Here is a 22945-nt window from a genome sequence, read left to right on the forward strand (position 1 = left end):
AAATTTGTAAATCGATCAGATTTGACCCAAACACAACAGGAAGACATGGATTTAAACATGCAGCTATTAAAGAAGCCCTACTTCCTTCTTTCCTCTGAAGTTGTGGTTAGCTCAGTCCCCTGAAAACAGTCCCTGTTTGACACCTCAGAATTATGGTGGGGAGTAGTCTTTTACCTAGAGCTGTGCGATATGACCAAAATCTCATCTCCCGATATAAGACATCTATCATCCCGATAACGATATAAATCACAAAAATGTAACATTTTCTGTAAATTCTGTTAATCTCGGGCAGCTCGACTTGCATTAAGTGTTTAAACTTGGCGCTGTGTACCTGGAGTCGAGATTTTTAACCGATGCATGAAACGATACATTTTTAGACACAAGTTGTAACAGCCGCCGTTTTCTTTGTGAGTATTTATTACGCGGCGTGCTGCGGGGAAAAGCCTGTTCTAACGTTTGCATCTAAGGTTTATTTTCCAGCACCTGACGCCTCTTTTTTGCTTCTCATCCGTAAACACTCTGCACACTCTTTCACGGGATTTAATTTATTTTGAAAAGTCTCAACAGGATCTTGAGCTTTACTGTGAAAGGTTAATATGCAAAACAAAGAAGCGGACGGCGGAGCCACGCCATTGTTTTACCGTCGTGGTTGCTAACGACAATGCGTATAAACAGGCGCTTGTCCGTCCGTAATGTGGTTATATGAAATATAAGAGAAAGAGAGAACTTTAACAAATTAATATAGCCACTACAACGACCATCAAAACGATGACAAAATATTGCCGTAAACAGTTTATTTTGCAACATCACGAAACAAAAGATAGCGTAAAATAAAACGATAGATGTTTTTATATCATCATCCGATATATATCATTATATCAAACAGCCCTACTTTTAACTGCTTTTGAAATACTTCTTGGTGTACATTATTGTGACAATTAGCTGAAATAGCCTGTTTTAAATCAGTGGTTAACCAGAAAGAAAGAACCCATTACAGCTACCCATTACCTGACAGTTTTCCCAACAATATTAAATTCTCATATTAGTTTCAGTTAGTCCTGAAACATAGTGGATGTTGGACTCTACCAGGGCCGCCCTCTGTCACCAATTTTGTGGATATAATCACTTTTGTACTTGGTCTCAATATCTTTATGGTGAGAATTATCTAGTAAGGGGAGGTTGGAGCAGGAGATTGACAGATGGATTGGTGTAGTGTCGACAGTCAGGCTGATGCTGTGCTGACCTGTTGTGGTAAAAACAAAAAGAGTGAAGGCAAAACTGTTGATTTGCAGGTTCATCTAAACCCTCGCCACAAGATGGACGGACTACCTAAACTATGGTATGGTTTCATGAGCTGGGAAGATCCTTCAGATGCTCCAGTGTTCCTGTTGTAGCTGCTTCACAAAGCAGAAGACAAACATTTGCTGATGCTGCTGAGAGCCACTGAACAACGTTTGAAAGGAAGTGAGAGGAGCTGGAAATCTGGATATTTTAGATCTAAATTAAATTAATATAATTTAATAATTTCTATACTTTATTTCTATCATTCTTTCGTTCAGTTTTCCTGTTTTAATATAATCAATATGTCATTTTAATGTTATTTTTATGTTTTTATGTTTCCTGAAAGCAAGTTCTGTTTTATTATTTTAACTACCTATTTTTTATTGTTAAATAGTTTTTTGCTGTGCACAGACTCCGATCAATTTTACTTTTGTCCGTTGCTTGAAAAGCATTTTTAATTCCATCTGATTTGTCTGAAAAGTGCTAAAGACATAAAAAACAAAACACGAGACTAAAACACTAAATCAGGAAACAATTCAGCGTCATTTTGTAATGACACTCACAGTAATTATAGTATTTATGCATCAAATGCAGTGCATTCAATTCGCCTGAGCTGCAATTATCTGTGAGTACTTCCCTGGAGCAAAATGTAAAAAAAAAAATTAAAAAAAATAACACAATAAAGTAATAACCCTTTTCACAATGCCGTGTCAATTGACTTCCACATTTAGCAATTTAATTACAAGCCAATGCTTTTATTCAACCTGTAAAATAACTATGATTCCCTGAGGGTCTAATTATGATGTAAGGTCATCTATTTAATGTTTTCTAATGCAGATATTCAAAAAGACCTCTGTAAGTTCACATGTTGCTTCCTACAATCACACCTCGACTGTTTGCACTGCTAAAAATCAAGTACACAGTACTCAGTCCTGTCTATTTTCTCCATTTTCTCCGATTAACTGGTTTCAAGGTAAAAAAGTAACCAATACGTGAAATGAGAAAGTGCTACATGGCAAATGATAATAAAAAAAACAAACCAGTTGTGCATTCAAAGCTGGGAAAAAAGTTATATTTCAACTAAACTGAGCAACACAATCAGCAGTAACCCATTTTAAACCGCTCGTATTCCTGCTGGCCTTCAGCATCAGCACTTGACAGATGCTTGAAAAGAGACATTCGCAGCATCTGTCGCCGTAGGCGCCAACGTTTCTTAAATCCGTTTCCATGGACGGATTTTATTCTCAGTTGACCACGCAGAAAAGAAAAGAAAAAAAAAAGAACACGATCCCATGTCTTTCATTTCATTGTTGGCATGCTGTGTTTCTATGGTGATGCATTCATGTGTGCAGGCCTATTTTAAACCTCACATGTTCGGCTCCAGCACAATCATGATGCAAAAAAACTCTCGCAGCTGTAAGTTTTGAGTGAAAGCGTTCCACAAACACTCCTTTATTTGAAACTCAGATCTTTCTTCATCACTGGCTCAGAAGCTGATTGTCTTTACTTTAAAAGTCAAGCTTTAAAAAAAAAAGAAAGAGAGAGAAGAGAAGAGGGCAAGAGAGCAAGAGGTATCAGGCTGGCCAGAGTGAAAGTACCGTTGGGAACTCTCATAGAGAGGAACTACAACAAGCCCTTTGCAAGAATTTGGCCGATTCCATCTGTTTATTATCTTTACGATAAAACAGAGACTGAAGTAAAAGTCTACGGAGCTCCAGATTGTTGCAGAGTTCATTAATCTTTATACTAAAATGTTGAGATGAAGAACCAACAGTCTTTCAGGAGATCTATTGTGATCATTTGCAACTTTGTATATTTCATTCTTAGACTGTATTTGCCTTCTTCAGTGGTTCACAGGTCAAGTTAAACATAATTTTGTAGCTTTACATCAAATTTCTTCTGACTGGCTGCTCCTTGCAAACTGAAGGTTTGAACAGCAGGTGCCTAGATCTAAGTGTGAACCTGTGTTCCTGAGAGGACCATATTAGGATATCCTCTCTCTAATAACAGTAACACTTCTTACAGTGTGCAGCTGTACTGCAGATTTAGGTCACTTTCAGAAAACCAAACCCACATGCTCTTAATCTCTACACACACCTGACTCATCACTATCTCCCATCATGCACCTGAGGCCACTGGCATAAGTGGGAAATACAGACCTGTATCTTAGCACCCATCTTGGCTGAGTCACTTTTGCCAGAGTCTGAGTCGCACACATGGAAACGTTAAAGCAGTAACTGAAACAAGTAACTGAAAGAAAGAGCTGAGTAACAAGTAACTGAATACTGGTCAATTAAAAGGAGTTAAACTGGGAGAAACACGTAATTTTTACAGGTACAACCTGTTGGTCTGTATCTCCAGCAGATGCGAACATTTCTGCAAAAACATCACAAATAACTTGCAAAATCTGGCAAATCTAGAAGGAACAGCTGCATATGTATGGGACTGGACTCTCTGTGCTTTTGAATACTGATGAAAGGAGAGTCCCTCAAGATCCAACACAGACCAGGAGAAACAGAGTGTGACAGAGAGAGACGGACAGCAGGAGAATAAAAGGAGGCATCTCCGTCTGATGGCTGCTCTCGTGTGAACTCACAACTGAGAGGAAAAGCCTCAATTGCCCAAAGGAGTTGTGTAACAGTGATGGTAGCGCAGGATGGACCGAGGTAATCTGAGGCTCCGTGTGTGCGTGTGAGAAAGAGAAGAAATAATGTAGAAATGTTTTTTGGAAGCTATGAGTATAAGAATTAGAGCTCGTAGGGGCAGGTTGTGTGTATGTACGTGTGTGTGTATGTACGTGTGTGTGTATGTACGTGTGTGTGTATGTACGTGTGTGTGTGTGTACGTGTGTGTGTATGTACGTGTGTGTGTATGTACGTGTGTGTGTGTGTGTGTGTGTGTGTGTGTGTCCTGACTATGCAGAAATGATGACCCCGGTATTTCTGTGGCCCAGAAGTGCCAAAAGGCATCTTTTATTAACTAGAGTTTGGCTGAGCTTGACCCATTTGAGATTAGGTTGTGTGTGTCTCTGTTTCACCGTGTTTATTTTCTTGTGTGTTTGCGTACATGTGTGTGTGGACATGAGCCAGCCGTGCATGTCCGCACACGTGCACGTACGAGTGGGGCTAAATCTTGTTGCCGTTTTACATCTCCAAACATCAAAAACTGTAATTAAAAGTCGATTTTTTTCCCCCTCAGATTTTGTTTACCCTTCCACTATCTCCTCCATGCTGACTTCTCATCTTGTAAATATGCCTGTTTATAATCTATAGCCTGCAGCCCAGATAGGTAAAAACTCATTTCATTAACAAGGAAGAAGGAGGACAACATCAGAGGACACACACACACAAACTAATCTTACATTTTCTATTTATCTTCTGTCACTTTGCCTGCCAAAGACAAGCAGCGTATTTTGGGGACAATGAAGGAGACGAGTGGGGAGGAAGTGAAGCGTAAGCTGGTGTTTATGAGAAAAGATCTCATGAAAATTCACCGTTATCTCCATGGATTTTTCTCTGAAACCGGGAGCCACAAACTCATTAAAAGTTTTTTTTTTCAAACACTAATGATAAAAAACTTTTATCCAGTAACTTGTAGGAGGGGAAGGGTCTAGTTAGGAATGTGTTTTTCTCTACTTTAAATTCCTATTTTAACTCACTTTATTCTGCAGATTTAGGTTATGGCCACCATTATTTTTTTATTTTGATTTATTTGTTACACATTGGTGTAAAAATGTGTCTCTAAAAACTCAGCTTGTTTTCATTCCTATCAGATTTTGCTGTTTTGTCAAAGCCAATTACACCTCACAGTGCTTTGGCCTCAGTGCAGTGATGCATCAGGAATGATAATAGTGGATTCACACAGAATTCCTCAAATACACCTGCTTGTAAGGACCATTCACTATTACAGTTTATACTGAACTTTGTTCACTGAGCAATTTTTAAAAACCATTTTATGACCAAGCATTATGTTTCAATGTGGAGAGTTAACATTGTGAAAGGCACGCATTATAACCTACACTACAGCCGTTTCCTCCATCTGTGCAGCAAAAGATTATTAGTTCCATTTGTCACAGTTTCTTTTGATAAATGGGGATGAAAATGTATGCAAAAATATATTATATGCATGATAACCGTCAGCTCAGTGAAAACAAGCTACCATATAAAAGCCTTTTTATTGCATTTGTGGTTTATTTCGAGACAGCTGATTGGCTAACTAGAGCAGCTGCTATAATTCACATTATCGAATTAATCCTGCAGATTTTTCAGTTTCAGTCTGTCAGTAGGTTTGATTATTTGATGCCGGGGAGTTAATCAGCAACAAAAATCAGTTGTGATGCACTTACTGGTATTTTTATTTGTCTATAGGTTTGATGAATTTAATGCCAACATTTAGAGAACTGGAAATAAGGGAAAGTCTATTATAAGTGTCTTTTTATTCATACTAAAGGTCTCTTTGAACATCAGAGGTTTTCAGCACACTCAATAGATGTTATTAGCTGCAGTCAGTCCCTTGCTATCACTGCAGCCTCAAACTAACAGGGTCTGTAGGTTTTCCTTTGTAACCAGTGATAACACAGATCTGTGCGAAGGAGTCGAACTTGAAAACTAACCGTGCACTACTCAGTGAGTGGGTGTCCTCACACACACAATTAGGATAATATTAACTGAGCTGACAACAACAAGATTGTCCCATTTTCACCTAATGTAACTTTTGTGATTTGATCAGACTGATGAAATCTAATTATTGGATCCTTAAGTGGATGGTATGTGAGTGAAACCTCCACCATGCCTCCATCCACTTTATGCTTATACTTAGTAGAGAGTCGATAGAGGATACTGCTTACAGGTGATATGTATAAAAATGATAACAACTGATGTAAGAATTTCAATAGGGTGTTTAGATCTGAAATAAGTGTTCTGGGAAAAAAAGGACAAAACCTGCTTTATGTCCAACTGTTCCCGTGGATATTGAAGATAAATTATCTAGAAGCCTGCAGAGTGAAATACAGTACAAGTACTTCATCGAGGAGTTTTCGGTGGCTACCCAAAAACTCAGTATGGAAAAATGAGATTTCATTTACTCAGAATAATGGACATTTTTCTTCAGCTAAATAGTTGTAATTAACGTTAAAAAGCACAGATTTCTGCCCAGTAATACAACACAGACCTATCGCCCTGACTGTATGTACTCACGAGTGTAGTCGCCCTGCTAAAGGCTTAAGCTAAGCCAGGAAAAACCCTGAAGTAGAAAGTGAAACCAACTCTAAGAGCATCTATTTTACAAAGATGACTGGCATTTCTGATGAATAATGCAGATTACTGGAGCTTCAGACACGTAGGAATTGGTATGTCTCTATGTGTGATCATGCAAAGCTAAGCGGGCAGAGCAAGGGACTCTCCCTGCCAAGGTTGGTAGTTCTACTCCCATGGGTGCCACTCGGAGTGAAAAAACAGCGTGTTTGATGAAAGCTTTGCGAAAATGGCATATAAATGAGCATTAAACCATCCGTACTCGCTCTCACACACATTTACACACAGTCTGACTTACTGACGCACTCTCCAGAGATAGCATTAAGGAAATGCCCCTCTTGGCAGTTTGCCCTGCAGTGGCCACTCTGCAGGGACACCAGCGGGGGGCAGGCGATGCAGTCGGCCTGGGAGGGACCGGAGCAGGTCTGGCAGGAGGGATGGCACGCTGAGAGAGAGGGGGACAAAGACAGGTGATGACATACTACATATGCGCATGGAAACTCACAACACCACAGTTCAACTGGACTGCTTGGACGTGTTAGTGCTGTTGGAACACTCCGGTGGTCACTAAAAACAATGAAGTCTTTGGTTTGGAGTCTTCCTGCATACTGCATAGTGTTCATTTCTTATGTTACGATGCCATGCAGAGCAGGGACATAACTACTTTGTGACTGACAGGTCGCTGCCAGGCTCGGCTCAGCAGGCAATATCCTCCGTTTTTTCACTCAGTCAGACCGGCCACGAGGTACAGGGTGTGTATCCTTGATATACAGTTTGTAGGTTGTTCATTAGCCACTCTTTAATTTTGCCTCATGCATGGTGCAGGGTGGATGGTGTACAGCAGGTTTGTCAGAGCTTAATTTCTTGTTGGCTTTTAACAAACAGCTGGCTTCAGGAGATGGAGACAGAGCTGATGGAATAAAGCACTGCAGAGTTGATGCTAATGCTTTCTGGCTTTGTCGTTATGAGCCACAACTTTCACATTACACGTCATTTGGTGCATTTAAGCAACACACAGCGTTTTTATTGCCTCACATTAAAAGTCACCAACGCCACTTGTATTCTCATCTACACTGAAACACAATTCTTCTTCTGGGTACTTTCTAATGAGCCAGTCAGTACTGAAGGAGATAAGGCCAAGTCAGCAAGCAGAGCCCATTTATTGTGTAATCCAAGACGATGTGAGTTCATCGCTCTTCTTAACTGTCTTGGTATCCATCTTCATCGGTCAATTACTGAAGCCAGGTTTAAATATGTGATCCACTGAGGTCTTCAAAAAGTTTTTTTCTTGTTGTTTTTTTTCAAGATAAACAATAAAATTTAGCACATTTAAAAAAGACCAAAGAATAAAGCTGGTAAATGGAAGATAGGAAGGGTCATCTTGTTTCAAATGAGGTCAGAGTCAATACACCGAGCTGAGGTAATGAGTTGGAGATTAGAGCAAATGGATTTTCATTAAGTAGGCGAGTCACAGAGGGGCGGGGGATAGATGGGGAGAAGAGCCCAGCTAAGGTTAACATGTGTTCACTAAGAGCCACACTGAGGAATGAGAGTCATTTAATGGGTCAGATATATAAAGTTTGGACAAACATAGTAATAAATTCTGATTACCGCTCTGCAAGACAGCTACATGCATCCAAATCACAGTTACCTGTAGCACTCGCATACATTTCACAGCTAGGATATTTATAGGATACTTACAGGATATTTACCAAAACCAAATAAATCTGTGTATGTAAGATAAAAATGATGAATTTTTTATTTTATTCTTTCACATGTCTGTAAGTCTTGCCAGTTCGGCTTTACAGGCAAAACCATCACAACTTATTAGCTGTATAAATCTTTGATCCTGTGCTTCGGTGGTGCTGTGGCTTAGTTGGTTAAAGCACCTGTCTAGTAAACAGGAGATCTTGGGTTTGAATCCTAGCAGTGCCTTTGGGGCAGGGATAGCTCAGTAGGTGGAATTGTCACCCCATGATCGGAAGGTCGGGGGTTCAAATCCACTGAACGGGTACCCCTGAGCAAGGTACCGTCCCTACACACTGCTCCCCGGTGTGCCTGCTTAGTGGCTGCCCACTGCTTCACTGAGTGAATGGGTCAAATGCAAAGAGAGTAATTTTTTTTGGGTCATACTGAATAAAACACTAGTTATTAGCCTTGTGTTGATGTGGTCCTGAGAACCAGCACCCATCTCTTTTCTCAGTCTCGGGTTTTAAACACCAGCAAATAAAGGAAATCATGAAACAGGTGAGTGAATCAAGAATAAAGGCCTAGAACAAAGACGGATTTGCCACACGTTTGCCATTGTTTCACTTCCTTTTTTAAGGAGCAGTTAACCTCGAGACCATTTTTGCAAAGTAAAGACTTTTTTTTTGTGTGTTTTACTGTTAAGGTTAGAATCTAGGCTAAGCAATACTATGACACTGAGTGTGACTCAATAGTACAAAAGCAGATATGTGTGTGTGTGTATGTGCTCTCACCTTGGCATTGGTTGTCCTGAATAAGGAAGCCTTGTGGGCATGTGGGGGGACAGCGGCCCTCGTACAGGCTGGACGGGGAGGGACAGGACGTACAGTTGTCTGCAGATGGCCCAGCACACTGCCAGCAGGAGGGATGACACTCTGAAGAGGACACGAAGAGCAGCGACATGGTCACCATGAAAAAAAGAAGTATAAAGGAGAAAGAGAGGAGGAGGCTCAATCCCCAGCTGTGCCTTCTTCACTATAGCACAGCCACAACAGAAAAATGAAAAGATGAGTGGATGGCACTTTTGTTCTAGAAATGGGTTTTGGGAGTTGAATTAAAAGGAGATGGACCAACTTTTGAGATTTTGCTATTGTCACAATAACTAAATCTCAAGAAAAACTTTATCACAAGCTGGAGCCAAACAGTATCCAAGGAACGACTGGAGTTCCTTATGTAAACTTCTGGGACTAACTTTATAAATTGCCCAGCTTACAGTTTTCAACCGATCCTCTCTGCTAACATCGCAAAGCAGTTTTTGCTAAATTCGTACAGTAGCTACGTTACAGTGAAGCGTTACGTCAGCTTGCTGGATGAATATAGTTGGTATCTGCTGTTGTATGCTTCTTAACCTTCAAGTCAAGTCAAGTTTAAAAAACCCCAACTTAGTTTATACAAGCTGTTCTAGCAGGCATATTATTACAGTTTTAAACTACATACCCTATGTACCGAACTGCAACATCACAGTACTGTACAGGATATGTAGGCAAAAGAGTCCTGAAGGCAGATCACTAAGTTCTGCTGATAATTTTAAAACTAAAAGAAAAGAAAATACATGAACCAGAAAACTTTACAAGTGTCTTCAAATGACACAGGTAGTAATTTGAAGTACTAAACCAGGTTGAGGGAAGTGCATTTGTTTGTACACAGTTTATATACAGCCACTTATTTAGGAGTCATGCATTAATGCAACTTAAAACTGAGTCCTGTTTCTTAAATGCTCATCCTTCTCAGGGTCACGTAGAACTGAAGCATGCTGACAAAGAGGCAAGAGTCAGGGTACACTAAGACAGAGACTAAGACAGAGACTCCTATTCCTGTAAAGTTATACAGTAAAAAAGAAACACAGCCCATTTGACTGTGTCTGAACTGAATTCAATTTCCACCACTGTTCCTGCTATTTTACTGCCACTTTACTGTACCTTGGTCCTTCCCTGCTGGCATGCAGTAATCTGATTCTCAGGAGCTTTTAGTCAGCTCCGTCAGCCAGAAGTAATGTAACACTCAGATAAGGCCAGCAGCCAGATTCCCCAATCAGAAGTTACGCATTAACACCAGAGTCAGTGCCAGCCCAGAGAGCCTCCTCCAAGGCGGACACACGCCAACCAAGATGCAAATCTATAACATGCTCCACTGTTTAATTTGGACTGCTGAGATCAAAACAAACCTTCCACACGGATCATTGTAAAACACATCAGAAGATTTTAAACTGCATAAATTATAGGTGAACTTTTTAAAGCCGTCACGGTATCTCGGCTTCTAAACGAAGGACTAATTAATGAGAACTACAACTAAGAAACTGCTGATGAACAGAAAAGGATCAGCAGATGATCCTGCACAGAAAAGACATCTGTGAGAGCTGCTCATAGGTTACATTTTAAATTATTATTGTTCATTGCAGTTTGTCACTGATGGCTGGTTACTGGTGCAAATTCCAGGTTTGTGTTGCTTAGCAACCCTCTAATTATTTACTATCCTGTCATCTGTCAATTAACCGTATCCTATAGTCTGATGAATGGTCACTTCCATTGCTTGCCTTACATTTAAGCCCTGTTTAACTGAGGATTTCACACTGCCTTTTTCACAGAGACAGCAGTAATTTCACCTGCAGTCACTGAATTGCTAGCCTCTGGTCGCCAAATCACTGCTAGTGGCTTCCTGTGTAGACACAACTTTAGTTAAGCTGTGATAGGCCCAGGCTACTGGGTGATCGCCATGATGATGATGCCATGATTATTTCTTCTCCACTTCCCTCTTTTCACTCTTCTCTGGTCATGGAACATAGATGCCCCTCTCCTGAGCCCGGTTCTGCAGGTTTCTGTTCTTTCCCATCATTATCAAGTGCTGCCCACAAGGAACTGTCATGGTTATTGGGTTTCTCTCTTCAATATTGTTGCACCCTGAGGTGACTGCTGCAATCAACTGGTGTATTTTATATTAAATTAAACTGGGTAGAATTTAATGATTTTATGGACTTAAATAACACTAAGAACAAATAGTTGGAAGACTTGTTGGATCCACTTTGCTTATTTGTTTTATTTATAGATCTTTTTTTACTGCATACAGTAGGGCAGAGCTTAAAAAAGTACATTTTAGAGGCCTAAAAGTTACGGCAAAATAAATGACACTAAACTCAGCAAAGGGAAATTTTGGAACTGATCAGAAGTTAAGGGAAAACTAGATATTTTTTACGAATAAAGACAAATAAGACAATCCATGATAAACTTTCTTCTAAAAAAAACTCAAAAAACTACCACTAATACTACTTCTAATAAGACATTTTTGGGCCTCTGCTGGTGAGCAGCCTCATTTGATTTGACCAAAAGTGCTGCCTAATGCAATTTTACATTGCTAAATGTAGCTCCATATGCAGATTACCCTGCTTTTCTATATATATATATGCACTTCCTAGTTTATTTAGCCTTCACTTACATGCCCCCACACTGATCACCCAACACAGCAGCTGCCCTGAAACAGGCATTTTGTGCAGCCTTTGATGTCTGCTTTGGCACCATGAAGACAAATAGTTGAGCAATGCTATCAGCTCTGGCAGCTGAGAGGGGTTCATGCTGCTGGCGGGGGTTCGAATGAAAGACAAAAGGCCTGTCATCAACTGGCTAGCAGCACCAGGTGTGTGCGTGCGTGCCTGTGTGTGTGTGTATGCACTACCGGTCTTGTTTTTTTTAGTATATTTACACTGGACTGTGTGTGTTTATAATTACTCCTCTTTGGATTCTTTCAGAGGGCTGTCAGCTGCATCCGGGTCTTGTGTACACACTGCATGACAGCACTGGCAGGTAGCTCTACCTGAGCCAACACTACTGCGTGTGTGTGTGTGTGTGTGTGTGTGTGTGTGTGTGTGTGTGTGTGTGTGTGTGTGTGTGTGTGTGCGCGCGCACGCGCAAAAACATTTACCCTGTGGGACCATCTCAGTGTCAGAGCAAGGACTTTTAAAGTCACACGGTTGTCAGCCGAAACTGTCAGTCTGACATCCCACCATCGCCCACCGTCTCCCTGCCGCCTACCCGTAATCCCTCTTGTTCTTCCTCGTCAACTATGGCAGCTTAATTGGTAGAAGAGATGAGACGACATCCAATATGTTTATGATCGAGTTTACCACCCACAAATGCGCTTATTCATCCAACAACATGCAAAAACACATGACAAATAAATAAATAAATAAATCAAAATCAGCTCATCTTGCCAATCACAAGCTACCCAGAAATCTTCACATCAACGGTCCAAAAACAAACGCAGACTCAGAGGCGTATTAAGCAGGCCTGCTGTCAAACTTATGTCATTAATACGGGGAGTGAATAAGAGTGATAGGACGCCTCTCGCTCTTTTATTGCAGCTTGGATATCTAATTTGTTCCAGGAAGGAGAGCGCATATTGATTCCTGTAGTAGCCGAATTCATGTGCGCAGGCGTTCTCATCACACATTATCTGGTGCACGAGCTCAGAGAATCACATTCATTACTTTGTTTTGTGCTGATAGGGTCATAATTCGAGGTGGGCGCAGTCGATGAGATTGTGATTTAGTTTGGGGGTGTGAGCGCTCCTTAATGCTTTCCATAAATGATTCTCCTGGTACAGTACAGAGCTTATCATTTCATAAGTGCGGCAGCATGTGCCGCAGAAACACAGGTGGATGGTTATATCTCATTCCTCGGAAGTGTCTAAGGTGTCACTCATATTGATTCCGCTGCGTTATGGGATGCTCGAAATCAGCCCATTTCTATGAGGAGCAATTTGGAGGAAATGGCAACAACAACTGCTGCAAGAGCCGAGTTACAAATACATCAGGGAAAAAATTATAGGAAACTGTGCTCCTGAACAGGTTTCATTGATATGAATGACATGTAAGCTGTTTAATCCGCCCAATTAAAGTGCAGAAAATGATTATTTGTTAAGCTGGTTATGTCAAACATCAGGTTTCCATCAATCAAATTTTCCCCCTCGCAGTTTTCATTCTGGTCATGTGCTGCAGAGTTGCAGTGGAGGATAGCTGTGATCATTGGGGCCAATAATCACCCTATAAGAAAAAATTCAGAAGCCTATCTGCACGTTTATGTCTTTGCATACCTAAATGACTCTGGTAGAATGCCTAACACTTGCAGTTAGGTTCCCAAAGAGAGCTGGGAACCATGGGGAGTATGTATTAGGACTGGAATAATGTGCTTTTACACTAGTTGGCGTCAGATGTTGCCTGTGTCTTTTGGCTCTGGTGCCTTGATGCACCAGCGGAAACGATTAGTTATGTCTATAACTTCTGTTCCCTGAAGGAGAGGAACGAGGTACAACACATAAGTATGGGATATCACGCCCTCGCGTGTCCTGGCTGAAGAAACCTTTATTCACGCCTTTACGGCAGATGACGTGTGATGACACGCGCAAGGCCCCGCCCGCACATATAGCCGCTGCCATCACCGTCATCCCTCAGTTCGATAGCCGCTCTTCACCGAGCCAACTGCTCAGTGGGGCCACCCTGTGTTGTACCTCGTTCCTCTCCTTCAGGGAACAGAAGTTATAGACATAACTAATCGTTCCCTTTCAGTCGATTCACTCGGTACAACACATAAGTATGGGACCTATATACACGCCCCGCAGAGCAGCCACCGAACCGGAACGGGACCACCACATCCTTAGTGAGTGGTAGACCCAGCAGAAAGGACAGCATGAGCCACCGAAGGGGCTGTAACGTCCAACCGATAAAACCGCACAAAAGTGTGCGGCGACGCCCAATTAGCCGCTGCACAAACATCAGCCACAGGCACCCCTCTAAAAAGAGCCCATGAGGTCGCCATCCCCCTGGTGGAATGAGCTCCCACCCCGTGGGGCAACGCAAAACCGCCGGTGCTGTATGCCAGCGAGATAGCTTCTACAATCCAGTGGGACAGCCTCTGTCTGGACAGAGCTCTACCTCTATTCGGATTAGCGAAGCAGACAAACAACTGGTCACACAAACGCACATCCCGAGTGCGCTCAATGTAGGTGCGTAGCGCACGCACCGGACAAAGAGAATGCACCCTCCTCTGCTCCTCAGATTCAAAAGGAGGGGAGCAAAAGCTCAGCAACTCAAACTCCATTGAACTATAAGATGCAGGCATGACCTTGGGAAGATAGGCGGCATTCGGACGCAATACGACCTTGCGGCCATCAGGAGAAAACTGTGTGCAGGCAGGATGCACAGACAGCGCATGAAGGTCCCCCACTCGCTTCGCCGAGGCCAAAGCGAGAAGTAATGCGGTCTTATACGAAAGAAGTTTCATATCTACCGACTCAACGGGTTCAAACGGAGGGCCACAAAGGGCCTCCAGCACCAAAGACAAGTCCCAAGCCGGGACACTGGACTTAAGCACGGGCCTCAGCCGGCGAACCCCTTTCAGAAAACGCACGGTGAGGGGATGCGCACCTGGTGTCACCCCGTCAAAACCGATATGACAAGCAGATATAGCCGCTAAATAAACCTTGATCGTCGAAAACGAAAGGCCTTTATCCAACAGCTCCTGCAGGAATGTCAAAACATCCACAATAGAGCACTGAAATGGGAGAGTGTGGCGGTCCTGGCACCATCGCTCGAAGGCTCGCCATTTGTAAGCGTACAAGCCTCTAGTAGACGAGGCCCTGGCGCTCTGAATCGTCGCTACCACACTAGGTGGCAGACCCTTAGCAACCAAGTTTAACCTCTCAGCAGGTAAGCATGAAGGTGCCACAGATCCGGGCGCGGATGAAACACTTCCCCCCCCGCCTGAGAGAGGAGATCCCTGCGGAGAGGAAGCTGCCAAGGACTTGCTGCAAGCAGGCTGATTATTTCTGCATACCACGACTTCGCGGGCCACCAAGGGGCCACCAGGATCAGAGAGAGGGAATGCCGACGCACCCTCTCCAGAATTGGAGATATCATTTCCACTGGGGGAAATGCATACAGGAGCACGTCTGGCCATTGGTGCGCTAGCGCGTCCAAGCCCAAGGGTGCATCGTGGTCGATTATGGAGAAGTACAGGGGGCAGTGAGCATTCACCCTGGAAGCAAAAAGATCTATTTGCGCCTCGCCAAATAGATCCCAAATCTGAGCCACTATTGAAGGGTGTAACCTCCATTCTCTCACCAGAGGACCCCCCCTGGAGAGAAGGTCCGGCCCCAGGTTCAGGTGGCCCGGGACATGGGTGGCTCTTAGAGTCAGAAAATGAACACTGCACCATAACAGCAGAGAGCGAGACAGCTGCAACAGGGGAAGAGAGCGTGTTCCTCCCTGCCTGTTTATATAAGACACCACTGTTGAATTGTCCGTCCTGACTAAGACATGCTGGCCCTGCAGGACTGGACGGAAACGCTTTAGAGCTAAGAACACTGCTAACAGCTCTAAGTGGTTGATGTGCAGCTGGCGCTGAGCCGCGGACCAGATCCCTCTCACTGACGCACCCTCGCACAGCGCTCCCCACCCACTTAGGGAAGCATCTGTGGACACCACCTTGCGAAACAACACCCTCCCAATCCGAGAGCCCTGGTGCAGTAGCCCGGGCTCCCTCCAAGGACGGAGAGCTAGCATGCAAGACGCAGTTACCGGCAGCCTCCTCCGGAGGTGACGCGAAGCACACAAACGGTGAGAGAGAGTCCAGCGTTGAAACGCTCTCATTTTCAACAGCCCAAGCGGCACTACGGCGATCATAGATGCCATCATGCCCAACAAGCGCAATATCGTCTGGAAACGCAGTCTGCGTCCCAGCTGAAATTGAGCGAGGCAGCGATGAAACGCGGCCACTCTGTGCTCTGACAACCGTGCGCGGCTGGAAAGAGAGCATATTTCCAGACCGAGAAAAGCGATCTGTTGACCTGGGATTAGCGAGCTCTTCTGAAAGTTCACAGAGAACCCCAGTGTCTGAATGTGTGACAGAACCCGCGACAGCTGCGTCTCCGCCTGTTCTCTGGAGCAAGCCACGAGAGCCCAGTCGTCCAGGTAGGCCAAGATGCGGATGCCCCTCTTCCTGAGGGGCGCTAGCGCTGCCTCGGCACATTTCGTAAAGGTGCGGGGAGCGAGCGACAGCCCGAACGGCAGCACTAGGTATTCGTAGGCTACGCCCTCGAATGCAAACCTCAGAAACTGCCTGTGTTTCGGGTGTATAGCGACATGAAAATAAGCATCTGTTAGATCGATTGTCGCAAACCAATCTCCCGGGCCGACTGCACTCAGGAGCTGTCTGAGTGTTAGCATCTTGAACCTGTACGTTCGCAGGTACGTGTTCAAGACTCGCAGGTCGAGGATGGGACGAAGCCCTCCCCCTTTCTTCGGAATGACAAAATAACGGCTGTACCAACCTTTGTCCGTCTCCGAAGCGGGGACCACCCGTATTGCTCTCTTCTGTAATAGCGCCTGTATTTCCTCTCTGAGTACCAAGGCTGCCTCGGGGTTGACAATCGTGTTCACGACTCTTTGGAAACGAGGCGGCTTGACCCGGAACTGCAACCGGTAACCCATGGCAACGGTTTGCAGCACCCACGGAGAGGGGGCGCAAGCGCGCCACTGAGGGAAGTGAGCAGCCAGCCGGCTGGCCTGCAGCACTGACGGCGGGGCGCCGTCGCCCCCCAGTGTGTCTGCAGGGGACTGCATCCCCTGCCTGACCTGGCTCATTTCGCCTGCAGGTTGAGCATTTGAGATTGTTTGAGAGTAAACAACACTCTTTATTGATTGCAACATGGGAACATGTACATTTATACATTTTGTTGGGTGCACCTTTTCCGGGGCATAACAATGAAAAACAGCGGGAACACTCGATGTGGTCGCTTGAACATTCAACACATCTGAACCGTGTGCAGGGGTTATGTGCTTGGGAGACCGCGATAGGGAAGTGCAGCGCCTTCTGGGGCTGACAACCTGAACAGAACTTAAGCGGCACCTCTTGTGCGGCAACAGAGGGGTAAGAGCAGCGTCTCCCTGCTGCCGGATCCCTTCCCCACTCGCAATCACAGCTAGGAGGGCTGAGGCTTCTTCCTCCTGGGCGTCGGGTCCCGTCGGGGGCCCGGGGGAGGGCCTTTGCCCCAGGCCGACTGGCGTGGAGCTCGGGCCGGAGTACGTGCTCTCGCCGGCGGCCCTCCCACTCCAGCAGTGGGCGCCGGTCTCTTGCCAGCTGTCAGAGGAGCGGCGGGCCTGTGAGAGCTAGCAGTGGGCTTGGGCTGGGGCTGGCGTCTGGGGATGATGTCGCGCAGAGCTTCCGTCTGCTTCTTCCTCAGATCGAATCTAGCCTGAATGGCTTCAAGTGAATGTCCGAATAACCCAGCCGCAGACACTGGTGCGTCCAGATACACAGCTCTGTCTCTATCAGGGACGTCGGAGAGGGTCAGCCACAGGTGCCTCTGCGCCACCACTGTCGAAGCCATCCCTCTGCCCAGGGAGAGCGCTGCACAGCGAGACGCACGGAGGATGTAATCCGTGGTGACTCTAACCTCGTTAAGACGAGGTGACAGCGGGCTGTCCTCCGGAACCAGCGATCCAAGCTCCGCCAGGCACATTGCTTGGTACGTCTGGAGCATGGTGACGGAGCTCATGGCTCGAGCGGTGCCGGCCTGAGCCCGATAAATCTTCTCCAGCTGCGAGGCCGAGAATCTGCAGTGCTTGGACGGCAGAGTTGCGGGGCCACCGACACCATGGTTATGGGACGGGGCCAGATAAGCAGCCAGAGACGGCTCCATAGGGGGTGGGTTAGCTAAACCAGCTCCCTCGGCGCCGTCCAATTCCATGTACTGTCCATAGCCGGGCACAGTGACGCGGGTAGACAGAGGTTTGTCCCATGACGCTGTTAGCTCGCAGAGAAAGTCTGGGAACATGGGGAGGCAGTTTTTGGCCGTTGCGGGCTCCGGTGGAAGGAAAAAACCCGCAAACCGCGACGGCTTCCGAGCTGGTGGAGGAGAGGGCCAGTCCACCTGCAGCTTCTCAGCGGCACGGCGAAACAGGGAGAAAAGAGAGGTGTCATCGTGGCCGACCGGCGCAGCAGCGGCGGCATATTGGGTCGACAATGAGCTCTCCTGCTCATCCTCCGACAAACCATGGATGTCCAGGCCGATGTCCAGCACGTCATCGTCTTCCTGGGGAGCGCTGGCGGGCTTCAACCCAGGCTGAAGCCCGTCAGCGCTCCTGCATGGTTCCGGTCCGTCATCGGCTAACCCGTCAACGTATTCCATGTGGTCAGCCCAGCTAATCGCGGGGACATCGACCTGAAAATTTTCGTCTTCGGACTCGGACGAAGCCGGGGCTCCAGACTCGGAAAGAAGAGGGTCATGCCGTGCGACAGCCGAGCGTCCCAGCACTCTTTCCACAAACGTCACCCGTCTTTCCAGGGTCGAGCGTCGGAGCTGGCGACAAAACGCACAAGCTTCGGGCTCCGTCAACGCTCTCCTAGCGTGGACGATCCCCAGGCAGACAGGGCAGGCATCGTGCTGGTCGCTGTCGTGCAAAGAGAAACCACATCCCTGAGGACAGGGGCGAACAGAAGATTTCTGCTTTGCTCGCTTCGGTTTGGAGTCCATTCCCAAAACGCAAAGCGAAACGCTGCACAAGAAAAACTTGAAAATAGCGCTCCGCGGGCAGCCTACGCACCAGCTGGGCGGTGGAGGCTAACACCAACAGGGGCAGTTAAGCTAGGTTCAAGTTGGCAGACAACGGAGCTAACTAGCAGTAGCTAGCTAGCCCAACTCAGCAGAGGTGTTCTCAGCGAGGTGAAGAGCGTAAGAACTGAGGGATGACGGTGATGGCAGCGGCTATATGTGCGGGCGGGGCCTTGCGCGTGTCATCACACGTCATCTGCCGTAAAGGCGTGAATAAAGGTTTCTTCAGCCAGGACACGCGAGGGCGTGATATCCCATACTTATGTGTTGTACCGAGTGAATCGACTGAAAGGGAACGTGTCATTATTGGTTATGGCTGAACATGTTTCGACAGCAAAGCCTACACAGAGCTACAGCTACGTCGTGGTCTGGAGTAATGAGGTGACAAACACCTTTAATCTTAATGATGGAAAGTAGCCCCGAGCTGAATATCATATGTCATAAAAACACATCTCAGAATTTCAGTCCAGCCTTGTAGCGCAGTCCAAATAGAAAACATTAGCATACATATGACCATCTGCCAATTTTTTCAGCTGCATATCTTGCAGCTTAATGGTATTTCAATCAATAACTGCGACAGTTAAAGTCAAACACGGTCAAAGTTATTCCAGCACATGTTAGGCGCGCGCTAACTCTCCTCGTGTGTCACGGTGTGCTGCGCCTCAACCTGCGCATCGAGCAGCGTTAAGCCTCCTACACACAAACTGTCTCTGTCTGCACTGAATGGAGAACGTGGGGATTTACAACCTGGAATTTACTCTCAGACGTCTGATGGCTCACAGGCCCCAGCCTCCTTTAAGGACAGTAGCTACGGGGGAGGTCTGGTTATCTGTCAGAGCGCCACACTCACACACACTCACACACACACAGAAACTTGTACAACAGCATGTATTGTTCCCAGCCGTACAACTGAACCCACTGACACTCCACTGAGGGAAACCTTTGTTAGTGAGAATGGAGGCAGAGAGGAGCGACTCCTTTACATATTACTGTGAATAGAGCTTAAATGACGTGCCATTTATTGAATTGATCTTCAGCTAAATTTGTGTTCATCTGACAAAAGGAGGCTTAGTATGAACCTGGCACCCACACAATAGACACAATAACTCTGCTGACTTCAAATTCAGGTTTTCTGTATAACAAGAAAAACTGTCATTTTCTCATATAAGATAAGATAAGATAAGATAGAACTTTATTAATCCCTCGGGTGGGTTCCTCTGGGAAATTCGACTTCCAAAAAAAAGCACAGCAACGACCGAAGTTACAGTTACAGAATTGTTATATATATATATATATATATATATATATATATATATATATATATATACACACACACACACACACACACACACATACACACATATAAATACAGAGACAAATATAAATAAAATATACAAAGGGGATAAATAGAATAAATAGGAATAAAAAATAAAAATACAAGTGAATTGCACATTTCAAGTCTTGAGTCTATTGCACTGTTGACTATTTACAAAAAGTATTGCACAAGGTATTGTACAGTGAGGTGAAGAGGCACTACAGCTTAGTTGTTCCCTCTCCTTTGTCCTCCTGTTTCCCCTCCCTCTCCCCTCCAGAGAGGAGTTAAACAGTCTGATGGTGTGTGGGACAAAGGAGTTTTTAAGTCTGTTAGTTCTTGTCTTGGGGAGAAGCAACCTGTCACTGAACAGACTCTTCTGATTGTTTATGGCCGTGTGCAGAGGATGCCCAGCATTGTCCATAATGTCCATCAGTTTCTTTAATGTCCTTTTCTCTGCCACTGTCACCAGAGTGTCCAGCTTCATGCCGACCACAGAGCTAGCCCTCCTGATCAGTTTCTCCAGCCTGCATGAGTCCTTCTTTGCTGTGCTGCTCCCCCAGCACACCACAGCATAGAAAAGTACTCCAGCAACCACTGACTGGTAAAACATCCTCAGGAGCTTCCTGCAGATGTTAAAAGACCTCAGCCTCCTGAGGAAGTACAGTCGGCTTTGGGCTTTTTTATACAGGTGCTCTGTGTTGCATGACCAGTCCAGTTTATTGTCCACCCACAGCCCGAGGTACTTGTACTTGTTGACCACCTCCACCTCCTCCCCCTCTATCTGAACCGGCAGTGGACCTGCTCTAGACCTCCCGAAGTCCACAACCAGTTCCTTAGTCTTTGAGGTGTTGAGTTGCAGGTGGTTTGTGTGACTCCATGCGACAAAGTTCCTCACCAGACTTCTGTACTCCTCTTCCTGATCATCCCAGATACACCCCATGATGGCCGTGTCATCTGCAAACTTCTGAATATGGCATAATTCAGAGTTGTAGCAGAAGTCAGAGGTGTACAGGGTGAAGAGAAGAGGGGACAGCACAGTTCCCTGTGGGGCTCCTGTGCTGCTGACCACTGTGTCAGACGTGATGTCCTTCAGCCTGACATACTGTGGTCTGTCGGTGAGGTAGTCGGAGATCCAAGCCACCAGGCAGGGGTCCACCTCCATCCTGTTCAGTTTTTCCTGAAGCATACAGGGCCGGATGGTATTAAAGGCACTGGAAAAGTCAAGAAACAGGATCCTGACCGTGCCTTTTCCCCCATCCAGGTGTGAGTGGGCTCTGTGTAGGAGGTACAGGATGGCATCCTCCACTCCGACACCCGCCTTGTATGCAAACTGTAGTGGGTCCTGGGCATGTTGTACCTGTGGTCGGAGGAGGTTGAGGAAGAGCCGCTCTAGATATGTCAGCAGGTAACGTAGAAATCCAATATTTAATTAATGTGGCTTAAATATATATTTTTTCCCCACACACAAAAATCAGCAAAGAGAGGAACAACATGCGTACAATAAAAAGAAAGTTGTGAGATCTACACTTTCTACCTGCAGCCTTCATCGGGGTCAATAACACCTAATTGAACATGCTTTGTGAAGAGTGCGTGATCGGTTCAGCCTCACTGATGCCTGAACTCACCAGAGACTCTGTGACTCGCCATCATTTCCCCGTCTCTCTCCATTTCCCTCTGCCATCATTTCTGAGGTCGATTCAGGCTGAAACATTTCCAGCACACGCAGGCACGTCTCTCCTCTCAGTTTGTGCTGCCATCAGAGAATTTGCATCCAGTCTTTCTATTGACTTTATGTGTAATCGCACCGTGTCTGAAATTCACTTTGCATTCAGATCACTTAGACTGCTTTGCCTTCATGTGTTTTGCAAGTAGAATTTGTTCCAGTTATACCACCACTTTACTTTATGGAGCTTAACATTGTGTTTGCAACTTGAGTCTATAGAGCCAAGTTAGCAGCTCTACTACTTAGTGTGCTTTTTGATTTAATCAGTCATTTTCACAAATGGACTATGGACAATGTCAGGAGAATCAGATCTAAGCAGAACAGCAGACAGTATCATGCACTCACACTTATCCAGGGGACAGGAAGGTGTGCCAAATAAAACCATTTGCAGATTCCCACACATTTTTCTTTAAACTGGCACATCAGCTAATGATGGACACCTGTGTCAGTCACAGGTAGTAAATCAGATATCATTTGTGTTTTCCACTTCCTCACTTGGTTTGTGTTTAGACTTCCTTTTGCTCGTTAGGCACTAATGAGGCACTAGAAACTATTAAATTCTAACCTCAGCTAAAATCTACTCACAATAACAATTTTGCAATGGAGTAAAAATTTAAGGGGCCACAAATGCTACACCCTCTGGGGAGTGGTATGCACACTCACCAGCTACACCTCATTTGTACTGAGCTGTACATTTCTCAGAGATTTTGGTCCACGTGAACACAGATGTGTCTGCTGCACATCCATGATATAAATCTGCCATTTCGCCTTATCTCAAAGGTTCTCTGCTGAACTGAGGTCTGATGACTGCGGAGGCCAGTTTTAACTTCAGTGGATCACACTGACAATGAGACAGTGGCTACACGCCTAAATGCAGGGAGTTACTGCCACGTGATCGGCTGATTAGACATTTGGGTCTACAAGCAGTTGAACGTACCTATTAAAGCGGTCAGAGAGTGTATTTGTTCAGAAATAGAGAGGAACCGACGAAGATAACAGGCTGGAGCGTCAGAAATAACTGGTCTACCC

The 22945-nt window shown here is 45.3% G+C and overlaps 1 protein-coding gene and 1 non-coding gene across 3 annotated transcripts in view; one reads left to right on the plus strand and one right to left on the minus strand.

Moving 5' to 3' along the window:
- Positions 1-22945, minus strand: part of fras1 (Fraser extracellular matrix complex subunit 1) — a 308187-nt gene that overhangs the window by 124848 nt on the left and 160394 nt on the right. For both annotated transcript variants that reach the window (XM_076891188.1, XM_012920358.4), the window contains exons 18-19: positions 9014-9154; positions 6832-6978 (exon numbers count right to left, since the gene is read on the minus strand). In XM_076891188.1, coding sequence (XP_076747303.1) covers positions 6832-6978; positions 9014-9154 — 288 coding nt within the window. The remainder of the gene's footprint in view (positions 1-6831; positions 6979-9013; positions 9155-22945) is intronic.
- trnat-agu (transfer RNA threonine (anticodon AGU)) lies at positions 8395-8468 on the plus strand. The gene has a single exon. It is a non-coding gene; the product is annotated as a tRNA-Thr (tRNA).

This window comes from Maylandia zebra, linkage group LG12 (genome assembly GCF_041146795.1).
Source record: "Maylandia zebra isolate NMK-2024a linkage group LG12, Mzebra_GT3a, whole genome shotgun sequence".
NCBI lineage: Eukaryota > Metazoa > Chordata > Actinopteri > Cichliformes > Cichlidae > Maylandia > Maylandia zebra.